Source organism: Enhydra lutris, unplaced genomic scaffold (assembly GCF_002288905.1).
Source record: "Enhydra lutris kenyoni isolate GAN:26980312 unplaced genomic scaffold, ASM228890v2 scaffoldscaffold34, whole genome shotgun sequence".
Lineage (NCBI taxonomy): Eukaryota > Metazoa > Chordata > Mammalia > Carnivora > Mustelidae > Enhydra > Enhydra lutris.
In genome coordinates this window covers 24,889,831-24,912,077 of record NW_019154118.1, presented here as the reverse complement: position 1 = coordinate 24,912,077, position 22,247 = coordinate 24,889,831, and the positions used below count along the sequence as shown (strand labels likewise).

Below are 22,247 nucleotides of genomic sequence, written 5' to 3'. Positions count from 1 at the left end.
TGGTCCCGGGGTCCTGGGATCCAGCCCCGTGTTGGGCTCCCTGCTCAGTGGGGCATCTGCTTCTCCCTCTCTTCCTGCTCATGCTCTCTCTCACTCTCTCAAATAAATAAAAATAAAAAATAAATAAAATGCTGCTGTGTCTTGTAAGATGGGGGTTAAGCATTGTCTTCTGCACGGAGGTTGTGAGTGACTTTGGCAAGAACGAGTGGGTTGAGCGGTGCTACCAGTGCCTGGTTGTGGGGAGGGTTTTTCCAGTAGGAGTGGCAGCAGAGAAAGTGGAGACCGTGCGTTAGGTAATTCGTGCAGGAAGTTTTTAGCTTAGGGGGATAAATGACGCAGGAGCTGGAGGTGAGCCAAGGCAAGAGAGAATGTTTAGATTTAAATAATGATCTATTTGTGTGCCTAGGAACAGTGGACGGGGAAATATGATAGAGGAGAAATGAGAGGGAATTCTGTTCACCTCGGTTTTATTAGCATCACGGGGAGTCCCATCCTCTCGGAAAGTCTCCGTAGGAAGTAAATGGGGGAGGCTGAAGGGAAAGACGATGTGTGAAGTGTGTTCTGGGGGTGTGCATAGAGAGAATGGTACGGCCGTCAGGCAACACTAATACCCCACTTGAGAATAATGACGGTCCTGACGTGAGAGGGAACAGGCTGAAGTCGTGGCTTGAAAAATTCTGTCAGGCCACAGACACCGTTAAAATACCAAACTATATTTTAAATATTAAAAATAATGTTCATTTCATTGTAAATTCTTTGCAGGCATATAAAGCAGTTGTTAATGATGCTACCATATTTAAACTTGAATTACCTTTGAAGCAGAAAGGGTAAGTTTTTAAAAATCACGTTTAAAATTCTTAACTTTTTTGGAGTGTATTAGACATTATTGGGTATGTGTGGTGTCCTGTCTCCCTAAAATCTGTTAGGTTTGATTTTTGCTGCTGGTTTTTTTTTTTTTTACTTTTATGATTTTTACTGCCTTTGAATATTAAAAACTCTGTCTTTAATTTCATATTATCTCCCATGGTGATCAAAAAATGTTGATCTTGGGCACCTGGGTGGCTCAGTGGGATAAGCCACTGCCTTCGGCTCAAGTCATGATCTCAGGGTACTGGGATCAAGTCCCGCATCGGGCTCTCTGCTCAGCAGGGAGCCTGCTTCTTTGTCTACTTGTGATCTCTCTCTGTCAAATAAATAAATAAAAATCTTTAAAAAAAAATGTTGATCTTATTTTTTTAAGTAGAAAAATGTTCTTAATCTTTTAGAATCTCTGTGTGATTTTTTTTTCTCCTTATTAGTCTCTAAAGTTACTTTATTACTTATAAAAACACAGAATATAACTTAATTCACCATACTGAAAGAGGGAAGTCAATTTTAATGTAAATATTTATATTGCCATTTAAAAAAATCCAAAATATAATGAATTAAATGGATACATTAATAAATTAAATTTACAAATTGGTAAAGCTGAGCTAGTTACGGTACCTTTAGAGTAGTACTAAGCACTAAGGTTCATTGGAAAAATGTTTTGATATACTTTCTAGCTAAGAATTGCTATTTTAGGGGCATCTGGGTGGTTCACTAGGTTAAGTGTCTGCGTTTGGCTCAGGTCATGATCCCAGGGTCCTGGGATTGAGCTCGACGCCCGCTTGGCAGAGAACCTGCTTCTCTCTCTGTCTGCTGCTCCTCTGCTTGTGTTCCCTCTTTCTTTCTTTCTCTCTCTGACGAATAAAATCTTTTTAAGTGTTGTTGGTTTTTTTTTAGATTTTTTAAAGTTCTTTTTTTTTTTAATTATTTGAGACAGCACGTGCATGTACATGTGCTTGAAGGGGGGAGGGGCAGAGGAGGAGAGACTCAAGCAGACTCCCTGCTGAGGACTTCCGGTGTGTTCATCCTCCCTGAGAATGACCTCGGCCACTCCCTCCCCCTGCCTCCTTCCCGAGGCAGCTGTCGATCTGATTATTGCAGCTGATTACTTTTGCCTGCTCTAGGACTTCATAAAATGGAATCGTACAATATGTACTTTTGTGTGTAAAGTTTCTCTCAGTGCAGCACAGTGTTTTGTGATTTGTCCGTGGTTTTGCACACCACAGTGGTTGGTTTTCCCTGGTGTTTGTACTGCTTTACCCTCCCACCAGTGCCAGTGGATCCTCATTTTTTTTTTTTAAAGATTTTATTCATTTATTTATTTGACAGACAGAGATCACAAGTAGGCAGAGAGGCAGGTAGAGAAAGAGGGGGAAGCAGGCTCTCCACCGAGCAGAGAGCCCGACGCGGGGCTCGATCCCAGGACCCTGAGATCATGACCTGAGCTGAAGGCCGAGGCTTTAACCCACTGAGCCACCCAGGCGCCCCTGGATCCTCATTTTTACCGACATTTAGTGTTATTTTAATTTTAGTCATCCTAGATGTGTGTAGTATCATCTTGGTGTGGTTGTAATTCCATTTCCCTTAAGACTTAATTGGTGTCGAGCACTTTCTCTTGTACTGTTTGGGTTTCTTGTATTTTACTTAAGTATCTGTTCCACTCTTTTGCCTGTTTTGTCCCCCCCCCCCCAGCATTATTCCTTTTCATTAGGGGGCTATAACAGTTCTTAGATATTCTGTATGTAGACTGAGAGATACATGCTTTTCTTTTATGGTTTTTGCTTTTTTATGTTTTATCCAGAAAAGCTTTGTCTGTTTCTACCCCTATGACACGAAAGTAATCTTTTTTGTTTCTTCTAGAAGCTTTAGAATTTTAGCTTAAGATCCATCTTAAATAAATGATTATTTATATTGTAAGTAGGGGGTTAAATTTAATGTTTTTTTCCTTTTCCATATGGATAGCAACTGGTTTCATCATCATTTGTTGGAAATACTTACCATCCCCACTGCATTGCTTCAGTGCATTTTGTCAAAAATCAAGTGACTTAAAAATATGTGTGTTATTTCTGGGCTATTTTACTCCATTTTTTATTTGGATATCCTTAGGCCATTACTACATAGTTCTAATTAATACAGTTCTGTGGTAAGCCAAGTAATTTAATTTTGTTCTTTTTTTCTGTGAACTCTTTTGATGTTCTAGTATTTTGCTAGTATATAGAAATACAGTTGATTGTTGTATATTGATTTTATATCCTGTTACCTTGTCAAAGCTATTCCAGTAGTTGTTTTGTAGATTTCTTTCTTTTTTTTTTTTTTAAATATTTTATTTATTTATTTGACAGACAGAGAACGCAACTAGGCAGAGAGGCAGGCAGAGAGAGAGAAGCAGGCTCTGCACTGAGCAGAGAGCCCGATGCGGGGCTCGATCCCAGGACCCTGGGATCATGACCTGAGCCAAAGGCAGAGGCTTCAACCCACTGAACCACCCAGGCACCGCTGTTTTGTAGATTTCTTAAGAGTTTTCTGTGTAAATAATCATGTAATCTGTGAATACTGTTTTACTCCTTTCTGATCTTCATACCACTTAGTTCTTTTTCTTGCCTTGCTACATGGTTAGGATCTTAAGTACCGTGTTGAATAGAAGTGGTAAAAGTGGGTGTCCCTGTCCTTTTTGTCAAGCTTGGGGGGACCTTTAATATTTATCGCTAGGTACAAAGTTAGCTGAGGGTTTTTCATATATGCCCTTATTTAGATTGCTTTTTATTTCTAGCTTGTTAAAAGTTTTGATAATGAATGGGTGTTGACTTTTATTAAATGTTTTTTCTGTGTTGAAATGATCATAGGGTTTTTCCTCTATATTGTGGTTTTTTGTTGTTGTTGTTTTATTTTTTATTTATTTATTTTTTAAAAGATTTTATTTATTCATTTGACAGAGATCACAAGTATGCAGAGAGGCAGGCAGAGACAGAGAGGAGGAAGCAGGTTCCCCGCGGAGCAGAGAGCCCGACACGGGGCTTGATCTTAGGACCCTGAGATCATGACCTGAGCCGAAAGCAGAGGCTTTAACCCACTGAGCCACCCAGGCGCCCCTGTTGTTGTTTTTTTAAAGATTTTACTTATTTATTTGTCAGAGAAAGAGTGAGCACAAGCAGGGGGAGCCGCAGGCAGAGGGAGAGGCAGACTCCTCACTGAGCAAGGAGCCTGAGACAGGACTTGATCCCAGAACACAGGGATCGTGACCTGAGCAGAAGGCAGACTCTTAACCAACTGAGCCACCCGGGGATCCCAGTACATTGGTTTTTCTTAAAAAATCACATTTAACCAGGGCTGAATTGCTAGGATAAACTCTACTTGGTTGTAATGCATATTATTCTTTTTATATATCCTGCACTCAGTTTGCTAATAATGTTGGTTAGATGTTTTTTTTTTTTTTTCATCTATATTCATGAAGGATTTGACCTCTTTCTTTTCTGGTCTTTGTGCCCTGTATAATTTTCATTTTTATCATGTCTTTGTCATTTTCTGGTATTAGGATTAAGTTGGCTTTGTAAGGAGGATTGATAGTTATTTCCTCCGTTTGTATGTTCTAAAAGAATGAGTGTAATTGGTATTACTTCTTCCTTACATGTTTGATAGAATTCATAAGTGAAATCATCCGGGCCTGGGGTTTTCTTTATGTGCAGATATTGATCCCAGGTTCAGCCTCTTCAGATTTCTTAAGTAACTTAGTTTTAGTTGTGGCCAGGTGTGTTTTTCGAGGCCCTTGTTCATTCTAAGTTGTCAGACTTACATTAGAGCCTCATTAAGATGAGAAATAACATTCACAAGGAAACAGGGCCAGATACCGTAGTTGTAAATGAGTATGTGTATCTCTAAGTTTGTCCACTGAGAGGACCTAGCAGCATTGACACCCCAAAAGCAAGGAACACAACTAGCACCAGATCTAGTCCACTAAATATTATTGTCCTTTGAAAGAAGTTAGGGCTGTGTGAAAAATGGCTGATTCTACCAGAAGTAGACTTCTTCTTGACCAAACTGCAACCCAGCCCCTGGTTGAATTAAAGTGATTGGCCTCCTCCAGAACAGAACAGAGCTTGAACCCACTCCTAATGGGAGCTGACATCATCTGGTGCCTCCGTGATGCTTTACATGTAGTGCCCAGTAATCAGGATGACGTTACCAGGCTTGTGAAGGCAGAGACACATACGCTCAATGAAGAGAAAAACCATTTTAGAAACAGACTGTCAAATGAACCCAATATTGGAGTTGGCAGATAAGGACTTTAAAATAATTAAGATCAATAGCTTAACCACAGTGATACACCACTCACCCCCACTAGAAGGGCTAAAATTGAAAAGACACAAGTATTTGTGAGGATGTGGCGAGATTGGATTCATTTATAGTTCTTCTATGCAGCCACTTTAGAAATAGTTCGGTAGTTCTTCAAGAAGTTAAATACAGAGTTACCATATCACCTAGCAGTTCCACTACTGGATATGTATCCAAGAGAAAAAAACATACACCTTCTCAAAAATTTGTGCATGAAGGTTTGTAGCAGCATTATTCTTAATAGCCTTCCCCAAAAGGAAACAACCCGAATGCCCATTGTCTGACGAATGGGTAAGCAACATGCGATATATCCGTGCAGTGTGATATCATCCAGCCATAAAACAGAATGAATTCTGATACATGCTACAACATGAATGAAACCCTGAGAATATGCTAAGTGAAATCAGCTACATACAAAAGAACACATTTTCTATTGTTCCACTTATATGAGGTGTCTAGGATAGGCAAATTCATTGATATAAAAAATAAAATTGACATTAACAGGGACTGAGGGTGGGGGGAGTACAGAGTTATTGTTTAATGGGTGTAGGGCTGCTGTTTAGGACAGTAAGAAAGTTCTGCACACCAATCATATTTGCAGAACATTGTGAATGTACTTAATGCCGCTAAATTGTAAACTTAAAAATGGTTAAAATTGTAAATCTTTTTACCACAATAAAAAAGGAAAGTATTGGGACGCCTGGGTGGCTCAGTTGGTTGGGCAGCTGCCTTCGGCTCAGGTCATGATCCCGGCGTCCTGGGATCGAGTCCCACATCGGGCTCCTTGCTCATCAGGGAGCCTGCGTCTCCCTCTGCCTCTGTCTGCCATTCTGTCTGCCTGTGCTCGCTCTCTCTCCCTCTCTCTCTCTGACAAATAAATAAATAAAATCTTAAAAAAAAAAAAAAAAAAAAAAGGAAAGTATTGGGACGCCTGGGTGGCTCAGTTGGTTGAGCGGCTGCCTTCGGCTCAGGTCATGATCCCAGCGTCCTGGGATCGAGTCCTACATCGGGCTCCTTGCTCGGCGGGGAGCCTGCTTCTCCCTCTGCCTCTGCTGCCACACGGCCTGCCTGTGCTCGTGCTCGCGTGCGCGTGCACGCTAATAAATAATCATTTAAAAAAAAAAAAGGAAAGTATTTTTTTAAAGAAATGAACTACCAGTATGTGTTATGATAAGGATGAATCTTAAGAACATTATTCTGCGTAAAAGAATTCAGTCACAAAAGACCACATATTGTATGGTTCCTTTTACTGAGATGCTCAGAATAAGGAAATCCGTAAAGAGAGAAGGTGGATGACTTGTAGCAGGGACCAGGCAGGGGGAGATAGCTGAAGAATGACATTCGACTGGTGATGAGTATGGGGTTTCTTTTGGGGATAATGAAAATGTTTTGAAATTTCACTGTGATGGGGTGCACAGGTGGCTCAGTCGGTTAAGCGTCTGCCTTCAGCTCAGGTCATGATCCCAGGGTTCTGGGATCGAGCCCTGCTTTGGGCTCCCTGCTCAGTGGGGAGTCTGTTTCTCCCTCGGCCTCCCGTCCTCTCTCATGAATAAAGAAAATCTTCAAATATTTTTTTTAAAAATTTCATTATGATGATGGTTGCACAAGTTTGTAGATATACTTAAAAAACATTGAATTAGGTACTTTAAATGGATGAACTGCATGGTATGTGAATTATATCTTAGTAATAAATTTAAATAGATAAGAAATAATTCATATTAATGGACAGATAGGTGGAAAATGTTACCTGAGAAAAGGTAAAATATGTGTAGCAATCTGTAAGTGGAATTCTAGAGAACAGAAAAGGGGGACATAGCAATATTTGAAGAGCAGTTGACCAGAAATTTCCAAAACAGATGCAAGATGCCATTTAGGTTCAGACAGCTCTCTGAATCCCCTCTCTGAATCCCAAGTGGGATTGATGCAGATTAAGGCATTCCTAAGTGTTTCATAGTGAAACAGACAAGAACTGAGAACAGACGAGCTCTAAGACAGCCCTGGGGGGGAATGACATGCGGCCTGCACATAAACAGCCCCGAGAGGCTGACCACCATCTTCTCAGCAGGCGCGTTGGAGGAAGGGAGACAGGAGGCCTCCCTGCAGGAGGGTGGCGGTTCCTGAGGTAGCGCGGCATTGTCCGTGGGAATAGACGTGAAGAAATAGAGGGACCCTGGGGAAGTGAGCTAGTGGTCATCCAGTGTCAGAAACACCTTCCCCAAGTCTGCCATGTGGAAGCTGGAGATCAGCTCTGGGTCCTCCCCCTTCACATCTGCTCTCCTCTACACCCGAGCCCTCTGGTGGAAGCACCAGTTACCATTTGCCCTTTCCACTTCCCCAGTTTTTCCTCCCTGCTTTGCAAAGAAAGGCGCGCCTCTCTCTCTCATTATACTGCTGTGTGTTGCCTTGAAACATAAAAAGCCTCTAAGCTGCAGAAGAAGGGATTATTTTGAAACGTTGGGATTGATGTACAGAGGATGAATTTCTGACAGCTAGGTGTTGGGCCCTTTTGCAAGTCACATGGGTTCCATAATTTGATGCATTACTAAAAATGACCTTTTTTGTTAGATCTGTATGTATTTTTTAAGCATATAACTCAGGAGGTTCTCAACGTAACATCAGAAAACCTTCTTCCACTCCCATTTACTTACTTAGGTGAATAATATTTTTTCAGGACAGATGTACAGTTATAAAAATAAAAACTAGGAAAAAAGTAGAAATAAAATTGTGGTTTCTGGATTCGTTAAGTAGCAAGGGGAAAAGTTTCATGTACCTCATTAAGATATTGTGTATGTTTTATACACACAGACACAACATAATTATGTTGTTTTGGTAGGTTGTGTACTTTTTATTAAAAAATTATTTTTATTAACATATAATGTATTATTTGCCCCAGGGGTACAGGTCTGTGAATTGTCAGGCTTACACACTTCACAGCACTCACCATATCACATACCCTCCCCACCGTCCATAACCCAGCCACTCATAAGTTATGTCCTTAAAACAATTTGAATTAACTCCATTCTGGGACACTTGAGTTTTGTATACACAAATTTTAGAATGTTGAATTTTAATTTATTTACATTCATAATTTAGAGAAGCCAGATAAAGAATAAATGCAAGACTTCCAAGCAGAAAAATACAGTACATCCAGAATTATTAAACAAACAAACAAACAAAAAACAATACATTGGCTTTTAAATTTTGTTTGTTTTAAAGATTTTATTTATTTGGCAGACAGCTAGAGAGGGAACACAAGCAGGGAAAGTGGGAGAGGGAGAGGAAGCAGTAGGTTTCCCGGTGAGCAGGGAGTCTGATGTGGGGCTCGATCCCAGAACCCTGGGATCATGACCTGAGCCAAAGGCCGATGCTTACCCGACTGAACCACCCAGGGGCCCTGGTTTTTAAATTTTGTTAGCAAAGTAAAGTAGAGATGCAGGTTCTTCATTGTTTCAGAAAAGTTTGCTTACTTTTCTAAAATGAATGATGGTAGGTATCACATAACTGTGGAATTTAGGTTACCTTGGATACATTCCAAAGAACAGTTTTTTCTTGATATATTAATAACAAAAAGTTCTAAATGCTAACTTACAAAATATACACAATGTTTTCAAAAGTACTTAGGAAGTTAGTACCTGAATAAAAATTTTTAAAGATGATTGGCAAGGCCAGCACTCAGGGCGGGGTAGGCCGGTACCTGGGGTACAGAATGTGGGTCTCCCTCTCAGCACCCTGCAGGTGCGCCTGTGGGAAATTAGAGTCAGCGCCTCTTTGAGCTAGGCACCCTCCTTGTCTTGCTCATCCTCGTCTCAGCCCTGATCACTAGTTTTATACAACATAAGGAATATGTGAAAAATTGGCTTTAGGAAAAATATTTGCAGGTATCATTCGCTTTTCATCACTGCTTTTAATTTGTTTTTTTAGGGTGGGATTAAAAACTCAGCCTGAATCAAAATGCCCCGAGTTGCTTGCCAATTACTGTGACATGTTGCTAAGAAAAACACCGTTAAGCAAAAAACTAACCTCCGAAGAGATTGAAGCAAAACTTAAAGAAGTGGTACATATATTTTTTTAAATTTCAGCAGTTTTATTTACCTCACTTTGAATTTGTGTTGTGCTTACAAGACTTTGTGTGGTAGCAGTTAATGTTGTGAAATTTTACAGTGTAAGATCTCTAGAGGGCAGTTATTTCTCTTCCTGGGAATTTTAATTCTGAAGCTTCTAGAAAAGGGAAATAGTGTTTAATTCTTCCCCCTTTCCTGATTCTTGTGAAGGAATTCATTGCTACCTCCTATTAAAGTAAAAAGAAAGGGAAAATGGAGCTGGTGGTGTTTGGAATGACAGTAGAGAGACTGGGGGTTTGTCACTTCTTTCTTTTTGTGGGAGCTCAAAATAGAGAACTAGAAATGAGTGAGTGTAGATAACAATTAATTGCTTTCATTTTTGTCTCCTGGTTGTTAGTGTCTTTTGCTATAAGCCCAGGAATACAAGGAAGAAAAAAAGAAGATAGAAAATACAGACAAGAAGGCTAAAGAGATTAGTGTCAGATCGAAGTGAAAAGGCTATACAGAAGAGAAATTTTGGGGAGAACCCTTAATTTTAATATGAAGTTTTACACTATTTATTAAATCTGAAAAGTTGATGTTTATAGGAACTAAAAGGTTATTCGATTAAAGTCTCAAATTTGCTAGCTTTTAAAGTAGCTAAGTAGGGTATTGGGACTGGTCATTTTTCTGAGATGGGTGGTTCAGTAAGCTTCTGTCTGTGTATGTTTGTGTAAATTTCTGGATTTTGACACTGGGGTTATAGAAGGGTCTCAGTGAGAGTTGGCTAAGAATATACATGAATTGAAAGTAACTTTGTTTTCTGTACAGCTGCTGGTACTTAAATATGTACAAAATAAAGATGTTTTTATGAGATACCACAAAGCTCATTTGACACGACGTCTTATATTAGACATTTCTGCTGATAGTGAAATTGAAGAGAATATGGTAGAGTGGCTACGAGTAAGTAAATTTTTATATATATATACATTTTTTAATATAGCACATGGTTCTTATGTGTGCTTAAGTAATACATTTTGGTGATGTTAGTGTCAAAGAAGTAGGGGACATTTTATAAGAGCATGGCATCCATTATATAAAATAAAGTGATATCTAATAAAGTACATTTTCTTAATAAAGACTTTTAGTGAGACACTTTTGCTCTTGGTTTGCTTCTGATGTTTTGCACTTTTGTATTTCCACTTTCGTTTGAATTGACCTTATTGAATGGGCTATGGGACAAATCATTGCAGTTTTAAGGTGTTTTCAGTACTAAATGCTTAACTGTAGGGATGTTTGTAAATAATGACTTTTATATAGCTAAAAGAACCAATACGTAAGAAATGATGGCTTATTTTGGGTAATAATGCTAATTTAATTATTAAATTCTCATATCAAAATATTTTAAGTCTGTCCTGTCAGTTCACTTAAATGGGATTTGAATTATATTACAATGAATGTGTTCTATTCATTTATATGATGTTAAGATACATAATACTATATTATATAAGATCCTACAGTATAAAGTTTTTATTTATATTTATATATAAAATATGTATTAATACTAATAAAGCTGTGTATTTTATATATAACTTTCATTTATATATATATTTCATAATATGCGTTTATAGATTACCCTGCTTTGCATACTACAGGATAGTAAAAATTAGTCTGCAGACTGACAGTGTGCAAAATGATCTTAATGTTAACAATTAGTGGGAAAAATTATTGTTTTTTGACTCTGAGAAATTTCTGTTAAAACATTAAAAACTCTCTTACCTATTAAAAAAATTTATAAAATGAGTATGTATTTAGTACATTGTAATTTAAGACATAAGAAACTATCAGAACTAAAGTACTGTTTCTCTGTAAAAATTTTAAGATTAATTAGAAAAATATTTGCAATTCATATGTCCAATGCCGTATCTAGAATACATAAAGAACTCTTAAAACTCCCCAGTAAAAAGACAGCTAAGGTACAAGTGGGCACAGAATTAAAGCAGACATTTCTTCCCAGAAGATACCCACATGGCCAGTGCATGTATCAGAGATGTTGGACATCATTAGTCATTAGGGAAACACAAATCAAAACCGTAGTGAAATATTTTTTTTACTTTACTCCTGCTTTTCTCCCACTTACCTTTACTCCCACTGCGGTAGCTAAAATTAAAAAGAAAACAAGTGTTGGCACAGAAGAAGAGAAGTTGGAACCTTACGTGCAGCTGGTGAAACTATAAATCAGGGCAGCCTCGGGGGAGAACTGCTGTTTTGTTCTTAGAAGCTGGACATGCAGTCAGCCCAGCAGTTCTCCTAAGTAGTTGCGCTCAAGAGAAATGAAAGCATATGAGCCACGAGAACCTTGTCTGTGAATGTTCACAGCGGCGTTCCTGATAAGAGCCACAACATGCAAACAACCCACAATGCCGATCAGCTGATAATGGATAAACCAAATGTGGTTTAACCATACAATGGGACGATACTTAGTAGTCACAAGAAAAGCAGTCCTGACACACACTACAACACAAGGGAACACGGAAAACACTGCTGAGTGAAAGAATTGGGTTACAAAGACCACTCGGGATATGATTCCACTAAAACAAAATGTCCACAGTGGCCAAATGCACAGAGACCCTGTAAATACACTAAAACGTACTTAATTGTACACTCCGAAAGAGTGAGTGTTGTGGTAGATGAGTTGTATCTCAGGGAAGGTGTCCTGTAAATGAAGAGCAGTTTGAGCAGCCCGGGCCTTCGTGTCATGTGACTTAGAATGAGCATCTTTTTGTGCCTTGGAGAGTCCTCAGGCGCCCCCCACCCCACCCCGTGAGCCTGGGTCAGCTTCCAGCCTATTGTCATTCGGGCTCTCAGTGTTGTGAAAGTGTTTGCTTGTGTCTCTTCTCCTGGGGCATCTTGGTTTTTTTTGTTACTGCTCCTTTCCCACTTAAATTGGTAATTTACCTTCAGTAAATTAACCTTGAGGTAACTCACCTTAGTTCCCTTGCCTGTATACTTCGCATATTCAACATTCGGCAAGTTGGCCTCAGTCAGCTCTTCTAGAATGCTGTTTATGTTCTAGTAGATTATTTTCATTCCCAACTGTATTTTTATTTCTGTGGTGTCCTTTCATCATTGTCATTACCCACGTAGCTCTCTTGATCAATTTTTCTTAGCCATTTTTGGTTATCCATTTTTATAAAATGTCAAGTGGATTTATCCCTAGAAGGCAAGGATGCAACAAAACTGTAAGCCTTGCTTTCTGTGGATAAACCGGGTTCACAGATGACTAAGATTTTGAAAAAAAGTGTCGTAATCGGTCATGACAAAAGTGTCGTGATTGAGAATAAATTTGTCCTTTCAAACTTAATACATGGTGATAATGGAGAGTTGACGCGTGTTGTTGAGGGACTAGTGTTACTGAACTCTACTGTGGTGACTGATTCATGTCAATTGGAATCATGCAGAGAAAGCCTGGGTGACCTGTACTGTCATTTAGTTTTTAAGAATCAAATTTAATACGTATTAGAATATAAATATTCTAATAAAGGGGAATGATTTTATCTTAAAGCATCTAAGACTCAGTTTTCTGTTAAAAGTTTTTCCTAATAGTATATCAGATTATATATTATTATTCATTACCTCTTTTGTCTTTGCCTTTCATAGGAAGTTGGTATGCCAGCAGATTATGTAAACAAGCTTGCTAGAATGTTTCAGGACATAAAAGTATCTGAAGATTTGAACCAAGCTTTTAAGGAAATGCACAAAAACAATAAATTGGCTTTACCAGGTATTATTTTATAATTATGTGTGTGTGTATGTATATATACATATATATACATATATATGTACATATATATACCTTTTTAAAGAGAATATTTTTGTTTTCCAGTATATTAAAAATGAACCCTAGCTGTAACAGATACAAAGATGTTACAAAGTCCACATTCCTTGAAGACATCCAGCAGAACAGAATTTAACAGAATTTAGATTTGCTAATCCTTATTTTTATGTATGTATATATTTTAAAAATTATTTTTAAATTATTTTTTAAGATTCATTTATTTATTTCAGAGAGAGAGCATGAGCAAGAAGGGCAGAGGGAAAGAGAGAGAGAATCTCAGGCTGACTCTGTTGAGCTCAGAGCCCAACATGGGGCTCAGTTTCATGACCCTGAGGTCATGACGTGAGCTGAAACCTAGAGTCGGACGCTCAACTGACTGTGCCACCTAGGCGCCCCTATTTTTTATTTCTTCAAAATAGCCCCAACTCACTGCCTGAGCTTTACATGTTTCAGGCCAGTCACGTGAAGAGACTAACTTACGTCTTTTTTATTTTAAGATTTTATTTATTTACTTTTAAGTAGGCTCCACACCCAGCATTCATGAACCCATGACCCTGAGATCAAGACCTTGGCTGAGACCAAGAGTTGCTTCACCGACTGAGCCACCCAGGCATCTTCTCCCCCTCCTTTTTTTAAAGATTCTATTTATTTATTTGAGAGCGAGCACCAGCAGCAGGGTGGGGGAGGGGAGAAGCAGACTCTCACCTGAGCAGGGAGCCCATCCTGGAGCTCAATCCCAGGACCCTGGGACCATGACCTGAGCAGAAGGCAGAGGCTTTAACTGACTGAGCCTCCCAGGTGCCCCTCCCTCCCGTTTTTTTGGTTTTTTGTTTTTTTAAATTTTTTACATAGTCTCTACAGCCAGTGCGGCATTCAAACTCATAACCCCAAGATCAAGAGTTGCATGTTTCCCCAGCTGAGCCAGCCAGGTGCCCCTCTAATCCTTATTATAATTATTTTTTTTTCTAAAAGGACGCTTCGAACAAAATGTTTAGGGTTTTGTTTCGTTTTCACCAATGCTTACCCAGTGTTTATGTATTTGTTTCTTTTTAATTTTATACATTTTCAAGATTATTTATTTCATATTTTCTGATATTCTTGCCTATAGCTGATTCAGTTAATATAAAAATTCTGAATGCTGGGGCCTGGTCAAGGAGCTCTGAGAAAGTCTTCGTCTCCCTTCCTACTGAACTGGAGGATTTGATACCTGAAGTAGAAGAATTCTACAAAAAAAATCACAGTGGTCGAAAATTACATTGGCATCATCTCATGTCAAATGGAATTGTAAGTAGATGCTGTGTTAGTTCTGATACTGGTTTGACTGAAAGTACCAGCGCTCCACATTAGAGTTGCTGAAACAGAGAGATGTTTGTCTGTTTTGTAGGTGCAAGTTTAAATGGGTCTAGGGGGTCCAGTCCACGGAGTTGTAGGACGTGGGCTTCTGGTTGTAGCAGTGCACTTCCAGTATTGCTCTTGTCTGTAGATCCAGTATGATCCTCACTGTGGCTGTCTTCCAGCCCAGCAGGAAGGGAGAGATGAGGGTGTGCCTTACTTCAGGAGCAACTCCTAGAAGTTGCCCCATCATTTCCACTCACATCTCATTGGACAGAACGGGTCACATGACCACACTTTGTCCCAGGGAGAGCTGGAATTTGAGCCTTTATTCTGGATAGTCAGTAAGATCTGCTAAAATTTTGATTACCATGTAAGAAAGGAAGAATGGGTACTGGAAGACAGCTAGCAGTCTTTTTCATGTTTAATCTCATGGAAGGGAGAGTATGGTAGGGAGATGGTAATCATTCTGAAAAGAGTCTCATCTTGATATTATTTTGTCTGTCATAGATAACATTTAAGAATGAAGTAGGTCAATATGATTTGGAGGTCACAACGTTTCAACTGGCTGTGTTGTTTGCATGGAACCAAAGACCCAGAGAGAAAATCAGCTTTGAAAATCTAAAACTTGCAACTGAACTCCCTGATGCTGAGCTTAGAAGGACTTTATGGGTTTGTTTTATGTTTTTTGTTTTTAAAGTTATATCCAGTCACAAGGCAGGAAATACTTGATGGCTTGCTTACAATAAATTTTTGAATTCATAACACTCTGAAAATGACCTTTAACCCAGAAATAATACACTTATGAGAGATGTTAGTGCACTAATGAGGTATTCGTGGTAAGAAAGAAATTGAAAATAAGCAAGTTACCGAGATGGTGAAAGACAAGAAAGAAAGAAAAAAAAAGTGAGAAAGACTGAGTTGGTGTTAAACGTTACCTGCGAGAAGTGTGACCAGAGATTTCATACTGAGAATGTGTTCAAAGATTTTATCATGACCAAAAATGTAAGAATTAGAAAACTTTGGTCTTTTTGAGAGCCTGCAAAATGTCCTTGTTAGTCTCGTGCCCACAGCTACATTTTACCCTTACTCCACAGACCTCTTGAAAGTTCCAGAACAATAATTGTCTAGAGGGAAAGAGCTGGCAAATTGCTTTTGCAGTGATCGCCTCTGACCAATCCCTCTGGTCTCTTGTCCTGCCGTAAAGAGATCATGTATTGCTTCCTTCCTCATAACGAGCTCCTGCTCCTTTTCTTTTCCCAGTGAACATTTACACTGTTACATTCATTGAGGTACCATGTAAAAGTTGAATTGTGATTTTGTGCTTATAATTTGTTCTCACCTCTTTTAGTCACGTTGAAGAATTGCTCTTTGTGTTCCATACTGTTAATAGATTTTGTTTTCTTTTTGTTCTACATAGTCTTTAGTAGCTTTCCCAAAGCTCAAGCGGCAAGTTCTATTATATGAACCTCAAGTCAACTCACCCAAAGACTTCACGGAAGGCACCCTCTTCTCAGTGAACCAGGAGTTCAGTTTAATGTAAGGTTGACGGTTGATGTAAAATACAAACACCTTGTTTGAATTTTGGTGATTTATTGTTAGCACAATAATTATTTTCCTTACATTATATTTAAAACAACATTCTAGGGTTATGCCATCTAGTTGTTTATTAAACATGGTAATGAACTAGAGATGCTTCTTATTTGTCAAGGATACATTTTGGTGTGTGATTATGTTGCTTTTCATCTTTAAACATCCTGTTGAACTCTAAAGAAGCTTCATTCACACAAAGCATTTTTCCCCCTAAGATCCATTTAGATGATAACGCTGAACAACAGCCCATATATCTTCCAACTGTCTAAGCACGTTTAGGGCAGTATAAAGTATATTAGCTCTGTTATTACAGGGAATGCTGTCACCCATACATAATAGCTGAGCTTTTGTTGTGTTTTGGGAAAATCAGATGCTTCATTGTAAACAAAGCTGTATGTTGATTATTCGTTACTTTTCCTTTAGATAGTTCTGGAGAGTAATTTTCAGAATTTTTCTAAATCTTTTTTTTTTCAGACATTATTGCTATAGTATGATGTCAAAAGGCCTTCAACTGTAAAATACGTGATTCAATGTTTTTTTGCAGAAAAAATGCTAAAGTTCAGAAAAGGGGTAAAATCAACTTGATTGGACGCTTGCAGCTCACAACAGAAAGGATGAGAGAAGAAGAGAATGAAGGAATAGTTCAACTAAGAATACTTAGAACCCAGGTTTGTATAAGGCGGAGTGTCTATACTTTGACAAATTTTTGTTCTTTTTTTAATCTTCAATTTTTTTTTTAATTTAAAAGCATGTAGGCATTCAAACTGTTTGTAACAAAGAGCTAATTTTCATTTTGCTGGAATTTAAAAATTGTATTGCTGGCGTTCTCTTAGCTGCTGAAAGAGATGTCTTTGATGGCCTCTGGTAGATTGTATTGGTTGGGCAAAACCTTGGTTTTTTGAGTTGTGTCTCCCTTTGATCACAACTGACTAAACGTGTGTCCACAATAAGTTATAATTCCAGGATTGAAGTATTTAAACTCTTATTTAATTTTAAGACATATAATTCCATTGTAATATGAAATTAGGGGATACTTTTGAAAACTTTTTTTTTTTTTAAAGTTTTGTTTATTTATTTTTAGTGGCCTCCACACCCAGTGTGAGGCTCGATTTCCTGACCCCAAGATCAAGAATCTCATCCGCTTCTGACTGAACCAGCCAGGTGCCTCTACATTCACAAACTGTAAAGCTAGGGTTGTGGTCCCTTCTGAACACGATAAAGAACACTTATGGCCAACTGATGTGTGACCATTTTAACTTTAGAAATATTCTTATTAGGGATGCCTGGGTGGATCAGTCAGTTAGGCCTGTGCGTTTGGCCCAGGTCATGATTCCAGGGTCCTAGGATTGAGTCCTACGTTGGGCTCCTTGCTCAGCGGGGAGCCTGCTTCTCCCTCTGCCTGTCCCTGCTTGTGCTCAGTCTCTGTCTATCTCCATCTCTGACAAATAAGTAAAAATCTTAAAAAAAAAATATATTAAAACCAACCACTTTCACTGTTTTTATATAATATTTGAAACTGTTGGCCAATTCAGTAAATATGAAACAAGAGGAAGATTAAAATAGTTCATCACTTCTAGATCATCTAGTATGATAAGGGAGCAGAGAAAAGATGAATAAAAACCTGGTGCTTTTCTATTTAGCAATAAATAAATTTTAAAAACTTAAGAGAAAGGGGCACTTGGGTGGCCCAGTTGGTTGAGCATCTGACTTGATTTTGGTTCCGGTCATGATAGCTGGGTTGTGAGATGGAGCCCCATGTTTTGCTCCCCGTTCAGCAGAGAGTCTAGTTGAGATTCTTGCTCTCTGCCCCTGCCCCCACTTGTATGCTCTCCATGTCAAATTAATTAATTAACTAATTAATTAAATCTTTAAAAAAAACTTAAAAGAAAAAATAAAAGAAGAAACCATAGAATTCATAGGCACTTCTTTAAAAATTTGTGGCCCTTGACTGAGAGTCAAAAGGAGATTTGAGTAAATAGAAAGATCTTGCTCTTTTTCTCTTACTAAAATGTTTAATTGAGGTTAATGTCCATGTAGAATGCACATTTCAGAGGTTGTCAGTGAGTTTTGGTAAGTGTACGTACCTGTGTGACCATCACCTCGGTTAAGATACAAAAGAGGTTTCTGTCAGTCCAGCCACCCCCCTCTGACCCACCAGATTCCTCTCACCACTTCCTAGTTGTGCCTGTTTCAAGTCTCCACAGAACCAGAATCAGACCATGAATGTACTTATGCTGTCTAGCTTTTTTTTTTTTTAATGATTTTATTTATTTATTTGACAGAGTGAGATCACAAGTAGGCAGAGAGGCAGGCAGAGAGAGAGGAGGAAGCAGGCTCCCCGCTGAGCAGAGAGCCTGACGCGGGATTCGATCCCAGAACCCTGGGATCATGCCCTGAGCCGAAGGCAGAGGCTTTAACCTAATGAGCCACCCAGGTGCCCCTGTCTAGCTTCTTTTGCTCAGCATGCAGTAACCACATTCTTCAAAGTTAAGACTGAATTGCTTAAGGAGTCAATTTTCCCCGTATAAAGAGTTGACTGGGAATATTTTGGGAATTTTACAAATTGATTCTCAGTTTTATGAGAATAAATAAATGAGAGTGTTTGAGATCCTTAAAAAAAAAAAAGAATAAGGTGTAGGTAGAACTTGCTGTGGCAAACGTGAACATTTACGAAAATACTGATGAAAATAACAGTGTAATAGGCAGATAGGTGGAGGAAGGTAGCTCAGAATTGAACCTACCGTATAAGTATAGACAAACTTTGGAATAAAGGAAATAATTCCCATGGGCCATGAAAAGGGAGTTCAGTAAGAGATTTTGGGGAGTTTCACATTTGGGGTGAAAATCAGGTTATAGTCCGAGTTTTTGGCTACACCAGGATAAATTCCAGGTGGATTAGAGTTGAGCAGGTGTCGTCATTCTATAGGATGTGCAGAGAAAATGAAGTTTTCCTGCTTTGTCTTAAACTGGTGGCTAATGACGTGCATTCCAGTGACCCGGCTGTCCCTTTAGGTAGTGCTCATCTTTCTCATTTCTCCGTGATCTTCCTCCCCCCAGCCCCACTCTCTGCTGTTTCACAGATGGCGTCTGGAAGGATTGAGGGTGAGAAGAATTCACTTGACCTCATAGTGATAGTGAAGGGATCGTCCTATCCTTGTGACAGTGTCCTGGGTTCTTGCATTTTTTGGGCAATGCTTTATCTGTCAGCTGCGGGAACCTGACTTCCTTGCTATCTGCTGCTCATGTCTGTAGCACATGAGCTCTGGTTCCTTCTTTCACCAGTCGGTAAGGACCACCTGGGTTCTCCCCACTCTGCCTGCCTGTCCTCTGTTCTCAGGGAGCGCTGCGGCTCTCTCGACTCTGCCCCATCTCCCACGGGGCCCCTTGGCCTGTGTGCCCTCTGTCACTTTCACCTGCTGCTGCGGGGTTACTCTCGCCTGGCACTAAAGGCTTTCGGGGGTTTTGTTAGCTCTGCACCCCTTCTGCGCCACGTGGGAACCAGAGGAGGGTCGGGAGTGCCTGCTCTTTCCGTCCTGTCAGGCCCCGTCTTGCAGTGACGTCTGGGTAGTAAGCACAGACCAGGGCCAACGCCCGTGCTCTGTTCTTGTCCCTCCTCGAACACAGCCCCCTCCCTCACCTCTGCCAAAGCTTGAGACTGGTACAGTCAGTTCTCCTCCCTGGCTCCCACGTCAGATGTTCACGTGCCTGAAGGCTTCCCCCTTCGTTCTTTCTTTCTGCACCCTTGACATAAGCCCCTCATCGAGACCCCGGCATCTGGATACATTGAGGATGGGAGGACTTCACTGACCTCCCTGTGACGGGGGAAGGATCCTCATGTCTCTGCCGGGGAAGTGGAAGAGTCGTTTCTCTTGCCGAACAGTTAACTCGCGTTCAAGTCTGTTACCACTTTGCTGCAAAACTCCACTTGGAATGTGAAAAGCCAATATTACCTCTCATTTGCTGCTTTCATTTCTTTTTTAACAAATTCTGTTCTCTACCAAGGCAGCCAGATGCCTTTGGTTTGCTAAAGACAGGGTTCATGTGGGAAAAGCAAAGGAGAGAATATATAATAATTTTTGAGTTATCCGTATTACAAGCTTAATAGTAATTAAGTCATCAACAACTATTTATAAAATTGACTTAGGGGAGGGGTGCCTGGGTGGCTCAGTGGGCTGGAGCCTCTGCCTTCGGCTCAGGTCATGATCTCAGGGTCCTGGGATCGAGTCCTGTGCCGGGCTCTCTGCTCCACGGGGAGCCTGCTTCCTCCTCTCTCTCTGCCTGCCTCTCTGCCTACTTGTGATCTCTGTCTGTCAAATAAATAAATAAAATCTTAAAAAAAAAATTGACTTAGGGGAACAGTGCTTCCTGTAGGAAGTCAGAATACTTCATTGAATCAGTAAACTGAAGGTAATATTTATAGCAAATACAATTTATTATTCTGGTAGTTACTGATGTTTAAAAGTAGACACCAGGGCGCCTGGATGGCCCATTGGGTTAAGCCTCTGCCTTTGGCTCAGTTCATGATCTCAGAGTCCTGGGATTGAGCCCCGCATCAGGCTCTCTGCTCAGCAGGGAGCCTGCTTCCCCCCCCCCCCCCCCCCCCCCTCTCTCTCTGCCTACTGTGACCTCTCTCTCTCTCAAAAAAAAAAAAAAAAAAAAAAAATCTAAAAAAAAAAAAACAACAAAAAAAAAACGTAGACACCAGCTGGCATGAGCTTCTATACACAAATAACTCTGCCTACAATGGAAAAGGGAGTATAAGGGGTTTGTTGTATCTTAATTTGTCGCTTAGCATAATACCAGGTTACATACATACTGTGTTCACAGGTCAGAGAAATTTTTTAAATGTGCATAGTGTGGAAAAAAGTAATAGAAGGAAGTATCCCAAAACATAAGGTGTGGTTTTCTGCAGAGAGGTTATGGGCAATTTTGCTTTTCCTCATTTTTCAAAATCTTTACAATCAGATTTTCTTTTATAGTGAGTGAAAAAAAAAAGGATTTTTATTTAAGTAAAAGCTGCTGGTCTCAAGATTAATCTAGTGGTTAGTCTTTTGGATGGATGTTGGAAAGAGAATCAAATACATAAAAAGTCATGTTTTGTTGTTTTACTTAAAATTTAATCTATTAATGTTCTTTCATTTGTATTTTTCTTTTAGGAAGCTATCATACAAATAATGAAGATGAGAAAGAAAATTAGTAACGCTCAGCTGCAGACTGAATTAGTAGAAATTTTGAAAAACATGTTTTTGCCACAAAAGAAAATGATAAAAGAGCAAATAGAGTGGCTAATAGAGCACAAATACATCCGAAGAGACGAGTCCGACATCAACACTTTCATATACATGGCGTAATCTTGAATATCGTGGACAACATTAAGAACCCAAATTTCAGAGTGCTTGGGCAGAAAGTTATAACAGTTTGTGCTGGAGGAAGGTTTATTTGGACTTTGATTACATAAATATTAAAATCTCTGCCTTACCTGACAAAACAACTCTATTTTGCCAATCACATTAGCTAGCATGATGGCATCCCCTTCATGTTGCACACTCTGTAACAGCATGCTGTTTTGTAGAGAAGCTTGCATTCATGAAGAGCCCCCGATGAACTTGTAAAAGTAAACTTGATTTCTATCCACCGGAAGAAATAGTTGGGAAGGGTGAGGGCGGGGTTCTTGTTGCTTTTCTTTTTCCCCCTCTTTTTTTTTTCCCTCTCTTACAAAAATGTACTTGTGCAAGGAAGGATCTTCAGATATTCGTGCACTGAATAATGCTGTTATGTTTTGTTTTTTAAAATGCAATTAAAACTAGAAATAGCACTCTTGGTTTCTTTTGATCAAAAGAGGGAGCTGGTCTACACAACGTTGGGGGAGGGCAGATGTAGGTGAGAAGATAAGTATTTAATAGTATAACACTATTTGTTCACGCCCTGCTTCAGTGTAGTAACTGGATTTAATGGTGACCTGAAAATGATACCAGATTTTTCCAATTTACCTATGTTGGCTTTCTTTAAGCAGGAGACTGCTACTTCAGTTGTTTGTTGTCAAATAAGGAGTTTTAAAATCTTATGTGGCTGGAGAGCTTGTTTTGAAAAACTGAAGCTTATATTAATTGGTTGCTCCAATTGCTTAAAAAAAAATGTGTGGAGATAGGTCATTTCAGCTGCAGAGTCGAAATAGCAAAACAGATGTTAAGTGTGTTCACCAACACACTTAATGTTTGTATACCTAATTTTATCATGCCAAATTTATT

General features: G+C 39.3%; 1 protein-coding gene across 1 annotated transcript in view; it reads left to right on the top strand.

Moving 5' to 3' along the window:
• The window catches only part of LOC111153822 (cullin 5), an 89,208-nt gene extending 67,394 nt beyond the window's left edge, over nucleotides 1-21,814 (top strand). The window contains exons 11-19 of the mRNA XM_022513075.1: nucleotides 763-827; nucleotides 9,118-9,250; nucleotides 10,068-10,199; nucleotides 12,897-13,020; nucleotides 14,183-14,358; nucleotides 14,917-15,078; nucleotides 15,827-15,945; nucleotides 16,544-16,667; nucleotides 21,156-21,814. Of these exons, the coding sequence (XP_022368783.1) occupies nucleotides 763-827; nucleotides 9,118-9,250; nucleotides 10,068-10,199; nucleotides 12,897-13,020; nucleotides 14,183-14,358; nucleotides 14,917-15,078; nucleotides 15,827-15,945; nucleotides 16,544-16,667; nucleotides 21,156-21,350 (1,230 nt within the window). The 3' untranslated portion in view covers nucleotides 21,351-21,814. The remainder of the gene's footprint in view (nucleotides 1-762; nucleotides 828-9,117; nucleotides 9,251-10,067; nucleotides 10,200-12,896; nucleotides 13,021-14,182; nucleotides 14,359-14,916; nucleotides 15,079-15,826; nucleotides 15,946-16,543; nucleotides 16,668-21,155) is intronic.
• The last annotated feature ends 433 nt before the right edge of the window (nucleotides 21,815-22,247 follow it).